The 13257-nt window shown below is 37.6% G+C and overlaps 1 protein-coding gene across 1 annotated transcript in view; it reads right to left on the bottom strand.

Moving 5' to 3' along the window:
* LOC139717878 (rab GTPase-binding effector protein 1-like) overlaps positions 1 to 13127 on the bottom strand; it is a 33780-nt gene extending 20653 nt beyond the window's left edge. The window contains exons 1-3 of the mRNA XM_071629366.1: positions 13017 to 13127; positions 871 to 1008; positions 136 to 309 (exon numbers count right to left, since the gene is read on the bottom strand). Of these exons, the coding sequence (XP_071485467.1) occupies positions 136 to 309; positions 871 to 1008; positions 13017 to 13068 (364 nt within the window). The 5' untranslated portion in view covers positions 13069 to 13127. The remainder of the gene's footprint in view (positions 1 to 135; positions 310 to 870; positions 1009 to 13016) is intronic.
* Positions 13128 to 13257: the final 130 nt, after the last annotated feature.

Genomic DNA, 13257 nt, shown 5'->3' on the forward strand with positions numbered 1-13257 from the left:
TATGGTTGAATCTATCATAAATCATTCCTTTACAAAGTGAAATCAATGCAATCCAATCAAATCCATCCTCTTTCAGGGATGTCTGGCAACGTGGGATGCCATCACACATACAACAGAAGTCTCTTCCAAACTCACGTGTGACAATCTGCTGAAGAGAGGCCACCTCGTCGGCCCATTTCTGTCTGATCTCATTAATCTCATCCTCCTTGCTGCTCTCAATCACAGCCGCGGCTGCCTTGAGGCCGGCCAGCTCCTCCGTCAGTCTCTTCTTCTCCTCCCGGATGTTCTCCACCTCCTTGATCAACTCCTCTGCCATAGTTGAAGAAAGAGAGAGAGGAAACAAATAGACAAGGGGAATTAAAACATGACCTCAATGAGGAGACATTTAATAACTCAATTTTTGGCTAAGTATACATGTACAATAAATAGTGAGTAAAAACAAGCCAGATGTCTAATACTGTTTTTTTTTCTGTTTAAATTCCATCAAGTATACTGTACATGTACAATGATTAATGAGTAAAAATAAACTAAATGTCTATTTTTTTTTTGTTTCAATTCCATCTAGTGCATACTTCAACATTATCTCTAGAAGGTTGGAAATATTGGAAAATAAACAATGAAAGTTGTCATCTCTATCTTGTGCATTTCTATTATTGTTTATCACCATGACTTGCTTTAAGAAACATTAATGGTATCTTCAATTCAAGTCCCCTAATGACAAGACAAAATCTTTGAATCAGATAGAGTGAGAGAGGGGGAAAGGAAACAAAGAATGCATCTGCACAAAGCCAGCCAAACAAAGCTTTTCCAATTATGATGTTACAGAGATGCACAGCCCAATAAGCACATGCCTGGGTGCAGTGTACTCACGTTCCCTTGCCAGGTAGAGTTCTTTGAACTTTGCCCTCTTCTGGGCAAAGTCTTCCTCCTGTAGCTTTTTCTCCTGTAGGACAGCCTGGAGAGTGGACTCCAGGTCTGAGACCCTCTGCTGGACATTCAGGACTTCCCCTGAGTATGGACATTGATTGACCAATAGATGATATGGAGCCAATCAGATACATTATTTGTAGCTGAACAGATGGATTACTGTAAAAGTGGAAACTTTCGCAGTGTGGAAATTACATGTATTTGTGCATTTTGCGCAACATGAAACTAGCACAAAAGTAAGTGCATGCACATTTTTTGCTTGTATGTGTTATGATGTAATACTTTTCTACATTTTGATTCTGTGGAATTGAAAAAGCATGCAACATTCATCTTACCAACCCAAGCCCAGAATTTACTCACTTTAAAATTTCCACTGTTACAATAAAACGCATTAAAGGAGATATTTGAGTTCTGTGTGTACAGAGGAATAACACTATTATATATACATTGTATGCATGTGTACAAGGCTATCAGTGCAAATTGGGACCTTTCATTTTCACTGACTTTAGCCAATTATTAGACATTCATGTGCCATCAACATACATTGTACTTAGATGGTCATAATTTGTTAAGGGTGGAAGGTCAACAATGCCATCAATTGAGTGTAGGATCTGAGACTCATTGCTTTCCACACTGCTAATTGTCCGAAAGTTTGATCTACTTCCCATGGGATCTTGCTGCGTCCTATTTATAACTGATGGGAATTTTGGAAATCTGTAAGAGTACTGGTTAATTTGAGGACAAACTCTCCCTCAGTTGATATTCAGAAGGGATCTGCACCATCAATTATGGGTAGATTCCCCCCTCCCCTCTCCACTTTCATGTACCTTGGTAACCTCACTATCTAAGGGGAAAAGGGTAGCGATATGTCTTCTACTCAATTAGGACAATCCATCAGGGCTCTTTGACCTTTTTGCTAGGTGAGTAATCTCTTCCTCCACATGGGCCCCTGTGATGTCATCCTACACTGTTTACATTCTGGGAATGTGTACAATCAAAATATATTCTGGACTGCAGCCCCTCCAAGGAGGCAGCGATTTCCTTGCTTCTCTTGATGGAGAAGGAAATGAACTAGAATCAGGTGAGGAGATTTGGGGATTACCCTACCAACTTCTTAAGATTCTGCAATCGATAAATACATCATGTACCTTGTACATGTATAGTACAGTTTTCAAGCACTGTCTGGATGCCAGCAGAACATGACTAGAATAATTATAAATACCACAGACCATGACTCCATAGCTTAAATCATCTTTTCAAGATTCAGACACAGACTTCATATCCCTCTTAGGCCTGGCATCTCAAATGCTATTGACATTACACTGGAGCCAGTGATAACGACAGAGTGAATACAGATTATGCAATACTGAGGCTGTATACACCACTACAATGTCATGTACATGTCTGCTCTGTACCTTTGTAGAATAGAAGGGAAGAGCTATTTGTTAATATTCCTTTTCAAATGCCTCCATGTAATGAGAAGCAATGTATAAAGTACAGTCAAACCTGTCTATAGTGGCCATCCAAGGGACTCCCTTGAGGGAGGACAAACAAGGCGGCTGCTATGACAGGTAGCTGCTATAGACAGGGCCTTTATTTAACATGGCTTTTTTTCTCAAAGGGATTTTTTTTCTTCTTTTTTTTAGTGGTTGTATAGAACAGGTGGCTGCTATAGAAAGGTGGCCTCTAAGGCAGGTTCGACTGTACCAGGCAACACACCCTCAGGTAAAACCTCTTTCAACAATCCAAACACCTTCTGTGAACCCAATACATCATTGCGTTAGCTTCTAGCGTGATATTGTATTTCATCTTGTGTTTGAAACAGAATACATGTAATTAATGTACAGTGTTATGTAGTTCATACAAATTTTTGTTTTAATCTCAGTGCAAATTAAAGTACAAACATTCAGTCTGTGACATGAAATTTGTGCACTCTGAAATGTCCGCAAACCTGACAGGTAAAAGCACCTTTGCAAACTGAGATTTCCATGACATGTGTGATGCTCACACACTAGAAAAGCATCAAGTTCAAATTTATGTAAACACTGGCAAAAAATCTGAAGACTTTGATCATGATACACATTGCGAGATTTGTATCCTGCTAATTCGCTTCTTTATGCCACTATGACACTCTTAATACATTTCAGGAAGGATACCGAGATTCAAGGAACACTGTCTGCTATGCAGTGCCAGCAACTGGACAAATAATAATACATGGCATGATCTTGTAACAAGTGGTGATGTGTGATAGTGTACCAGGATGGGAAGTACAAATTGTTCGAACACCCCCGGAGACCTTTGCACGGGCCATAGATCATCCGGGGCGGCCTCTGGGGGCTGGGCTGAGGGCAATGAATTAAAACGGGTTCATCAGTCTGTCATTACTCCCTCGCCCAATCAGCCATGCCATGCCTAGATTGTGTGCAACATACACCTCTCCACAATTCAGCCATTCAACTCAAGAATAGGCTTGATTTGTATGAAAGACAATGCAGGCATGTTTCATGATATTGTGCATGAAACATGCACTGTGAGTTTGTTCACAGTCATTATTATAAACAGTATTGGATTCATACAATGTACACACATCCAATGCTTGTATTGAAAAATAGAAAAGAGATAAAAAAGGAAAAAGATGCATTTCACCATCTCCCATATCACTATTAGACAGCAGATGAAAGTGTATCTTGTAATTCAAAACAGAATACAAACATACATTAACAGGATGCTACAAATAAGTAAACAGCACATGCACTTAATCTATTTTACACAGTACATGTACAGTATCTAGAAATAGCCTTTAAGAGCACTGGTGCTCAAATTACTTCACTCAAGATTGCGCATTTTATACGATGGGACTGTACTGGAAGATAGCGCAAGCATTAACATGCACATTCTGTTTGTTGTTATGTTAGTACGTAATACTGGGCAAAGAGGGAAAAATCCATCTTTTCTCACCTTGTAGAGCTGCTTTAAGAAAAAAAAAAAGTTGCCTTAGTGTAAAATATAAATACCACTAATATTTGGAAGAATAAAACCTGAAGTTTAAAGGAAGTAGATCCAGCAGAAAGTAAGTAAATAATGACAGGCATCATTCCACTGACTGTCCTAAGCCTATGACATGATTTGTCATCCGAGGTGATTAATATCAGGAATTGCTTCCCACTGAGAAGATAAGACAATGAACATGTGTGATAGATTAGCACATACTGGAGGAACAGGGAAAAAAGGACTGTGATGTCATGCTACATAATCTATGGCACTGTTTAAATAGCCACAACCTATCGAAAACCTCTACATTTTTACTCAATGCACAGCCAAATTTTTATACAATAGTACATTGTACAAATTCAAAGTGAAAGTATTGCACATACAAAATTTTACCTTGAAATTCTCTTTTGCAAGTTTTCCTCATCATTATTATGATATCAGTTGTTTTGTTTTGTTGTATTTTTTTGGGGGGGGGGTGGGGAGAAGAGTGATGATAATTCACTACTCAAGAATGCTACATCCTGTAGCAAGTCATTTCCTGTATAACAGAGCATAAGGATGTTTGCATTGGAATGTTAGTCTTAGAATGGAACTACTCCAATTCAAACACAGTTCAACGATTAAAATTACGAAACAAACCACACATTTTGCGCTATGCAATGTCTTCTTTCACTGTAGTCACTGACACACGCAGTTTGGCTATGAACATTTTTTGTCTGTGTATCCTGATGAATCATACATTTCCATAATTCACACTCCAGACTGATTCTCTCAAGAGCTGAATGTTTGGCTGCTGAAATATTTAAAGGTACTGTACACACTTTGTACCTGTAGCTCCAACAACAGTACATAGAGCTGAACTCATCAACCATTAGTACCAGTGAAGCTATCTACAAGTATCTAATCAACAATTGATCAACATAATTCCTGTACTGTACAATTTTATGATATTTATGCAAATATTGTGCATGTATTTCTATTCTTTTTAATCAAAATACGATGAAAACCTTAATCATTCAAGAAGCAGCTTATGGTCCATTGTCAAAATGAGACTTTGGTTACATCTCTGGTTATTATCAGTTTCAGATAAAAGTTTAAAAGTGCAAACATCAATATACATACATTGTAGACTTTACACTAAATCTGCATGAAATACAGTTTCTCAAGGTCACAGTAGATAATGCAGAATACATACATATATTGGAAATAGTTTTATATTCTTCTGTTAAGATACAGAGCGAAAGCTACTAAACAATCATTCACAGCCCTGTGCTGAATAAGAAAAATCGATTACTTTTGACTCCAAATAATTCATTTGTTTATAGCTGATCAGTCTTTGATCCAAGCTGGAAAATGACGATGAACGGTATGGAAATCAGCAATGTATTCAAACAGAACTTGAGCAGGTCCAGCCTTTAAATGGTAAAATGACCTACTATGTTGACAGACATGGCCTGCAAAGCTAAATTTGCACTCACAGCTAGCATTGTATTCTAGCAATCAGGTATAGACATTCATGACATTTGAAAAAAAAAAAGGCAGTGAAATGTTCTCTGCATTAATGAGTCAGAAGTGGAATCACTAGCTGCTTATTGCATGCTGAACACATGTTCACTGAATCACTGACCAGCCTTGCACTGAGCTCAGACCAAATCTACATGTATGCTATACATCACCTGGAATTGAATTGGGAGGGGGGGGGGGGTGGTCCACAACTTGAAATTTGAGCATGTTGCAAGCTCAGAATTTGAGAGTATTGCAGAAATCATATGTGCGCGGAGCGCAAATCATGAGCACGTATTATGCAATATTTCGCACCTTTCTTTCTTTGTTCTGATTACATTCAATGTTCTCTTTCATTTCATATTTTGCACACACACATCTAGTACTAGGTACAATTGTAGTTTGATGTAATTTTTAAGTTTCACATGTTTGAATATATAATGTTTCTTTTTGTGTTTTTTTTTTTAGCTCGTTAAAAATTCTTGAGGATGTTCTGCATACAGTATTATGTTTTTGGCTTTTGAGGATGTTGCACATAAATATATGAGCATGTTGCAGTGACATGCTGAAACCCCTCATGGACCATCCTGTAATTAGCCATTTCTGAAACCTTAAAAGTCTCTATAAAATGCATGTACTGGAGGTAGGAAGTCGAATTTCTTCGCATCAATAGGTACAAACTATGACTGGTTTTTATGTAAGTAAATCTTTACAAATATGTATGTAAACATTTGTTGTTGTTTTTATGTATTGACTTTGAATATAAATTTAATGCTATTACATTAATAATGTCCATTTAAGCCAACTCTGCACTGGAAATATTTGGAGAACAACAGAGAGAAAGGCAAAATGTTACTTAATCTAACATGTAAAAGTTTGTGTGATGATGTTTGCCACTCCATTCCTAGATAGAGCCGTAACTCCACAGTTTTTCTGCCAGGCACTACTATTACTGTGATTTTCATTGATACACTGTACTTCTGTACTGCATGCCTGAGTGACCCTAATCTTCACATCATCTTTTCTGCCTTCTCTATGAAACTGCACCTTCCAGCTCTCTCTTATTTCAATCACTTTTTGAATGGGTCAGGATGTCACAATTCTAACAAGTTAAGATATAATTTTAAAGCTCAGAGCTTATCATTTTTAAAACCATAAGTTGAAAAGTGACAATTCGTTTTGGCCTCCCTTTTGTGGGTTTGAGCTGGGTGGTCACATATCATCTCAAAGGTGGGAAATACATGTCTACCCGTACAATGTAGATACAAATGTACTTGTTTTTCTTCTTGTAAAGGGGTTATCTTTTTCTCCCTCTGTCAATGATGTGATGTATAGTGTCTGTATAGCACCTAAGTAAACTCTGGCAAGTACATGGATGGCACTATGACTACATGTATAATTTTGACTTTGACTTTCAATAATATGGGTGTATTAATGGATAGACTTTGCTATGCAGCTCCTACAATGTTATTTTGCACATAACCATCACAATATCAAGAAAAAACAAACAAACCTTCTAACCTCTCAAAATGATTGGTATGTTCATAGTCTGTGAAATTTGCACTTTAGTTAAAACAGTTGTTGGTCTTATTTACCAGGTATATGTTCATAAGGTAAAACTGCAGAAATGCAGAAAAGGCAAATATGCCTGTGTGTGAAAAGTAGTAGATAGGCATTTCACTTCTCATCCCGGAATATAATCAACTCTGAACTTCCTTTCTCTGTTTTGGCTCAAATTTGGTTTTGCCACTGATCAAGTGCTGACTGTCAGCAGTGTCTAATCACATGTAGCCTGGTGCTTTAACCCTTTGTGTGTTGACTGGCACAGAAAACATCATAGCATTGTACACACTGTCCAAAGTCCCTAGCATGGAAAGGGTTAGGCCAAAATTATTCCCTCCACTCCTCCCCCACTCACACCCATAGCAATACATTCACTTTACTGCATGCTAACTACCACTTCCTATTAAATCTACTCACATAGATGCACAAAAATTTAGTAATTGGACACTAATGAAACCAGGAGTTAATGTACATCTGTAGCTCATGCCAAGTCTGACAGGCTATTTGTGTACTTAGTGTACACTGCATGTGGTCAAATAAAAACTTGATGTAGAACTAGAAAGTAAAGAAAGAGAACTGAATGCTATTTGAGTTGCCCTTAACATTGCAATGCCAGGTCTCTATCAACCATCCATTGTTATCCCACTTTCAGTCTCACAATAAGGGTTATGTCAGGCACAGCATTTCTTACCAGATTAAGCGGAGTACCGAATTACTCGTAGCTGGAGAGTGATTTCGTTCATGTCCCAGCTACCACACACTAATTATGCATAGATCTATCTGCACCACATTACAGCATACACGATATGTCACTACAGCCACAGCTTGTTTAAAGTTTTATAATAGTCTTTGCAGAAACCCTAGTTTCTCTCATGATGGTTTAAAGGAAAACCACATGCAAACCTCATGAAATTACGTTTCGCTGTACCTTGTTGATGACCAACTGCAAAGGATAGTGATAATTCGCCATTGATGAATGTATGCCGGACACGTCATACACAAATTGTATCACCATGACATTGTAAATGCAACTTGAAATAGCAAATCTTGCACGCAGCCATAAAATCTGTTGTCCCCATTAATGGTGATCATAAGTCAGTTCATTTTTTTCAGGAACAACTCAAAGAAAGCTTTCTCAGTATTCTTGAGAGCTGGCTAGACACCTGTAGTGATTATGTCACTGTGTGTGTAGTTTGGGCAATGTGTCTGTGGGGGTGGTGCAAGTAAACTGCAAGGCTCTGTATTTGGCAAGTAGGGCTACAAATACATACATCTACGTTTCAGTACTCCTAGTGATGTGGCAAATTGATCATTCACTCTGCACATTCAACATGTGATTAAAACATTTTAACCATAGCCCCGTATCACCTCTTGGCACCTTACAATTTCTTCAGAATTTATATTAACACATATTTTACAGACTCCCTGCGGAAAACAATGAAAATAGGTGAAACTTGTTCGGAAATTTTCTACCTGCTTAACTGAAATGCCTACCTGATGATCCAGTAAAAATAGTACAACTATAGTAATCTGTTTTTTGTTTTGTTTTGTTTTGTTTAAATCAATTTGTATGTCAATTAAGCAGAATACCCGATTGAGCACTACCCGATTATGCAGAGACTACTGTACCTCATACACGCAGTTTCTGTGTAGCACACGAACATTTATTGGTGCAGTAATGCAACAGTCTCATCTTGTACACTAAAAGTACCTGTATTTACAGTTGTAATACCATATTCAACCATTAAATGAATTGTCATTCTATCAGAGTATCAAACAAAATGAAAGAGCTGAAGTAAGAATGAACAATCAAACTAGTGACAAAACTGTAATTTTGAACAATTTTGAAAAGAAAAACAAATAATGTTGCAGCTTTTAGTTACCATGACAGAAGACATAAATTCCTTCATGGCTGCTCAACAAGACTTTGTCCCTGGAGGCATTTTTTTTTTTTTAATGACTGCCGCTTGTCTTGCTAGCAAGTGAATTACAATGGATGTGGTTTGGTGATGCCTTCCATTACTACTCTCCTTTTTGTGCAACAGGCATTTCATTGTCAAAGAGTCTATCCTGATATCTTACCCCAATGCAGTAGTCTTGGTCAGCTTTGGCAAAAAAAAACAAAAAAACAATTTAAACAAAAACAAGGTGTTCTGTGATGTGTGTGTGTGTGTGTGTGTGCACGCAAGTGTAAGTGTTATTCTCACGAGCAGTAACTGTCAGAATTATCTGTCCTGGTATCACACATAGTGGAATATCTTTCACTCCAGGTTACCATGTACATTGTACATCTGCACATATTGTACATGAGGGACAAATCAATGTGGTACACTTCTCTAGCCCTGCAACATATGGCATGCATATTGGCACATTTATTTGGGATTGATCTCCTACATTTGCTTGATTGAAAGCTTGGAAGCTAAAACTTTGTTCTGAGGATTGAAAATTTCAAGTGCAGTATCACGAGAAGCGAAATCACCACACTTTTTCCCCTCTCCATCAGTACAGTAATACACCCAGCATAAATACTGATAGTGCAAGGACCTGTCCATGCATGTGTAATAACACTTTCACTGAAATTCCAGACAGACAGAATTGTGCCAATGACTGAACCACTGGCAGAAATATTTGTCATTATAAATCATCCTCTTCACTTCTACTACATGTAAATCTAAGGTTGTGTAAGAACACACTGAAAGTACAGTACAATCAAATGACTTCTGTGTAAAATTTTGCTGGGATATCGACAATCATACTTGATTCATATTTAAAGTTAGACACAGGTCTACAGTATATTGTGCTCCTGAAAACATGCACATCATATGAAATTTTTAGCCACAATAAAATTTCATACATCTGAATGCTATGGGTTGTACTTTCAGTGGACATTTTTATACAGTGCACTTGATACAATGTCAATTGTAACAGACAATACACTACATCAACGCTGCATTATCAATCAGAAGTTAAAATGCATCAAACACATACAGTGTACATGAATACACCTGAACACTCTCTTTTAAGTGATTGTAAACTTTGCAACTGATTGACAAATTGCCCTACATCGACGTAAATTGTAAATTGTAAACTTTGTGGACATTCTGGTTTTTTTTATCATAACAGCAAATTATTGATATATACATTGTACATGTAGTATGAAATAATGTTTTTTATTTCAAGATGATGCCACGAAGATATCTTTGTAAGTGGCCAACAGCAGGTCCCTGTTTCTTTTCTTTTCTTTCTTTCTTTCTTTGGGGGGGGGGGGGGGGGGGTCATATTATACTGTATTCCCCCCCTTTTTTTTCTAAATCTTGTGTACTACAGCAGCACTTTACATGATAACTGCAGCTCCATGCATTTTTCAGCAAACCACATGGAAGCATGCTCACTACACAATGAATTGTGTGCTACTGACACTTTCACTACTTCTTCATGATACAGGTGAGATTATGGCTCATCTTCATGCATTTACACTACAACATACTGTACACTTCGTTTGCTTAAATCCTTTCATGACCATTAGTCCTGAATTTACCTTACAACTTGAGGGTCCAAAACAAGTACAACTGAGCAATGAGATATCCTGTAATATAACTCGTATTGTGGCCAAGGAATTTCCTGTCTTGAAAAGAAGCAGCACTTAGACAACTCAATGTACAAATTTGAATTTACATTCTATACACAACATATTTCACTGGTTGTACATGTACATGTACAGTATGTGTGTATAAAAGTTTGCGACACTACCAAACTTTAAGATAGACACCTTTTCCAGCGATTTGTTCCGTGTTGTGTGTGTTATGTGTATGTGTGTGTGTGCAGGGGTCGCACTTAACTTTTTTTTTTAACTAGCCAGGCGGACTACTTAGAATCAATTTTGACACTGAAGCAATATTTTGGCTAGCCAGACGGACTAGTAACTTCAGAATTTTATGATTTTTAGCTAGTCCGACGTGATTTTGGGTGGCCAATGGCCAGCGGACCATCGCCAATTTCGAACCCTGGTGTGTTGCTTGTGTGTTTGTGTTGTGTGTGAATGAATCAAGAATGTGAGAAATTTGATTTTACATCGATCTTGAAAAAAAAATGGTGAATCATGGCCATTGGTTGATTAGAAATCACAGAGAAAGAGAAGGGGAAGACAGAGAAGAGAGAATAGATGGGAAAAGTGGATAAAGAGAAAGAATGGGAAAAGGGAAAAATTAAAATAAATGAAAACAAAGACACAATTGCTAATAAAAAAGACACAAATTAAGAAATAAACAGATTTGGGGATAGAAAGAAGCCTTAAAATGAAAATGAAAAGAATATAGGGAGGAAAGAAGAACTAAACAGATGGGTTCAAACAGAAGGGAAGAAAGGGAAAAAATAGAAATCAATTGAAAGGAAAGAAAGAGAGATGGTTTGAAAATTAAAGAAAGAAAAGAGGAAACTGTTTACAGAGAAGAAAATTGTGTGTGTGTGTGTGTGTGTGTGTGTGTGTGTGTGTGTGTGAAAGGGAAAGAAAAAAGATACTTATACAAGGATGTAAGAAGAAAAAGATACATTGGAAAGGAAATTTGCAGATGGAAGGAAACAGAACAGATAAGAAAATGACACTGAAGAGGAAATAGAGAAAAGTTGGAAAGAAAGAAATGTATAGGAAGGAAATAGAAAGATAATGTACTTGAAAACTGAAAGAAGGAAAGATAGAAATAGGGGAATATGCACATACACATTTGTACCCTTCACACACACACACACACACACACACACACACACACACACACAGACACAGACACAAACATCACATTCAGCAACAAACCTCAACCACACTGTAGGCCCACAGATCTTCAGCAATAGACTTGAATTGGTACAAGTTGGCAAAACAGGAAAGAATATCTTTTTAAAGATACCATAGAAAAACTGGCTGTGATCATTGTGGGATTGCTTCATACAGATAAAATGATTTGATAGACTGGATTAATTGATTAATTAAGTACCATTGATTTTGACAAGATAATTGATCATTTTTAGGACTTAAAGAGATGACAAGACCAGAGAGAGATGGTAAGAGGTTTGCACTACTGTGAGCTATCATAAAACAAGATTACCTGGTAAATCTCATGCCATAAAACTGGAATTTACGCACCCTGTGCAAAACAGCACTGCCACTGCCAAACCTGGAAAGAGTTCCTTAGGAATCGAATGTCCCCCACTATAAACCCCCAAAAATTATTACAAAATGACATTGCAATTAAGAGTAAATGTACAAAGCGATAAGTACACAGGTGTACAAAGATAATGTTTCACACCCAACTGTAGATGTAGGGCCCTTATAAGTAACAACTTATAAGTAACCCCCGGGGCACCCCTTATATAGTGAACTACAGGTGTACAAAGATAATGTTTCTATCATGGATTTAAACTAGAGCGCTAGACTTCTACGAGTATGAGATAGTGCAGTGCAGCGTAGACTGTCTAGGCGATTGAATGTGTGTGATTCCCATACAATGTAACAATGTATTTTCGCGTTGCACAAGCGTGTAACAATGCCTTATAAGGGGGAACTTATGCCTTGTGAGTGGGTTTCCCGAACTTTAGAACAGAGAAATCCCCTCTTACAATGTAACAGCTGCCCAAAATGTTTATTGTCAATTCAATTCAAATATACATGCAAACTTGCTGAGCAAAGGCATGGCGTATCATGCATCATACTGGCAGAGCAGAGAGACGTAACATTAGATTTAACTGTATTCAGCCCGGTCCAGCCAGCACCATATTGACAATAATATGTGTGCATGCAAAAAGTGCCTCTGCTCTGCGGAGTCTGACGTTCTCCACTGGACTCCAGAGTTGCAGGGCCACAGGGAGATGTTATACTCGTTTACGTAGGATTTCTATGTGACTTTTCGTTCGAGCGCTGCACAGTATCAGTAACGTTAGACAGACATAGAGAGGTTGAGTCACAACAACATGCTTTAATTCCAGCATTACTCGCAAATTCATGCTAAATAATCACATGAAAGGTCGTCTGGAGACATTCTTACCTTCGATATCCATTTGCCGAGCTGGAAATGTATTTTGTTGATGGCCAGACATCGCAATACGTGATTTTCTGAATGCTTTGATTCACTGATGAGTCCGCACGAATATTGTAGGTCCTAATTTTCCCCTCTCCTGGGCGTTCCACGTTCCAGAATATTTCGACAAATAAATGGTCATAGAATAATATGCCACAAATTTTCTACTAATACCATTAAAAAAATAATATTTCTTTAAATTAACATC

Source organism: Diadema antillarum, unplaced genomic scaffold (assembly GCF_040938485.1).
Source record: "Diadema antillarum isolate AM-2024a unplaced genomic scaffold, OU_Dant_1.0 scf00000084, whole genome shotgun sequence".
NCBI classification, from domain to species: domain Eukaryota; kingdom Metazoa; phylum Echinodermata; class Echinoidea; order Diadematoida; family Diadematidae; genus Diadema; species Diadema antillarum.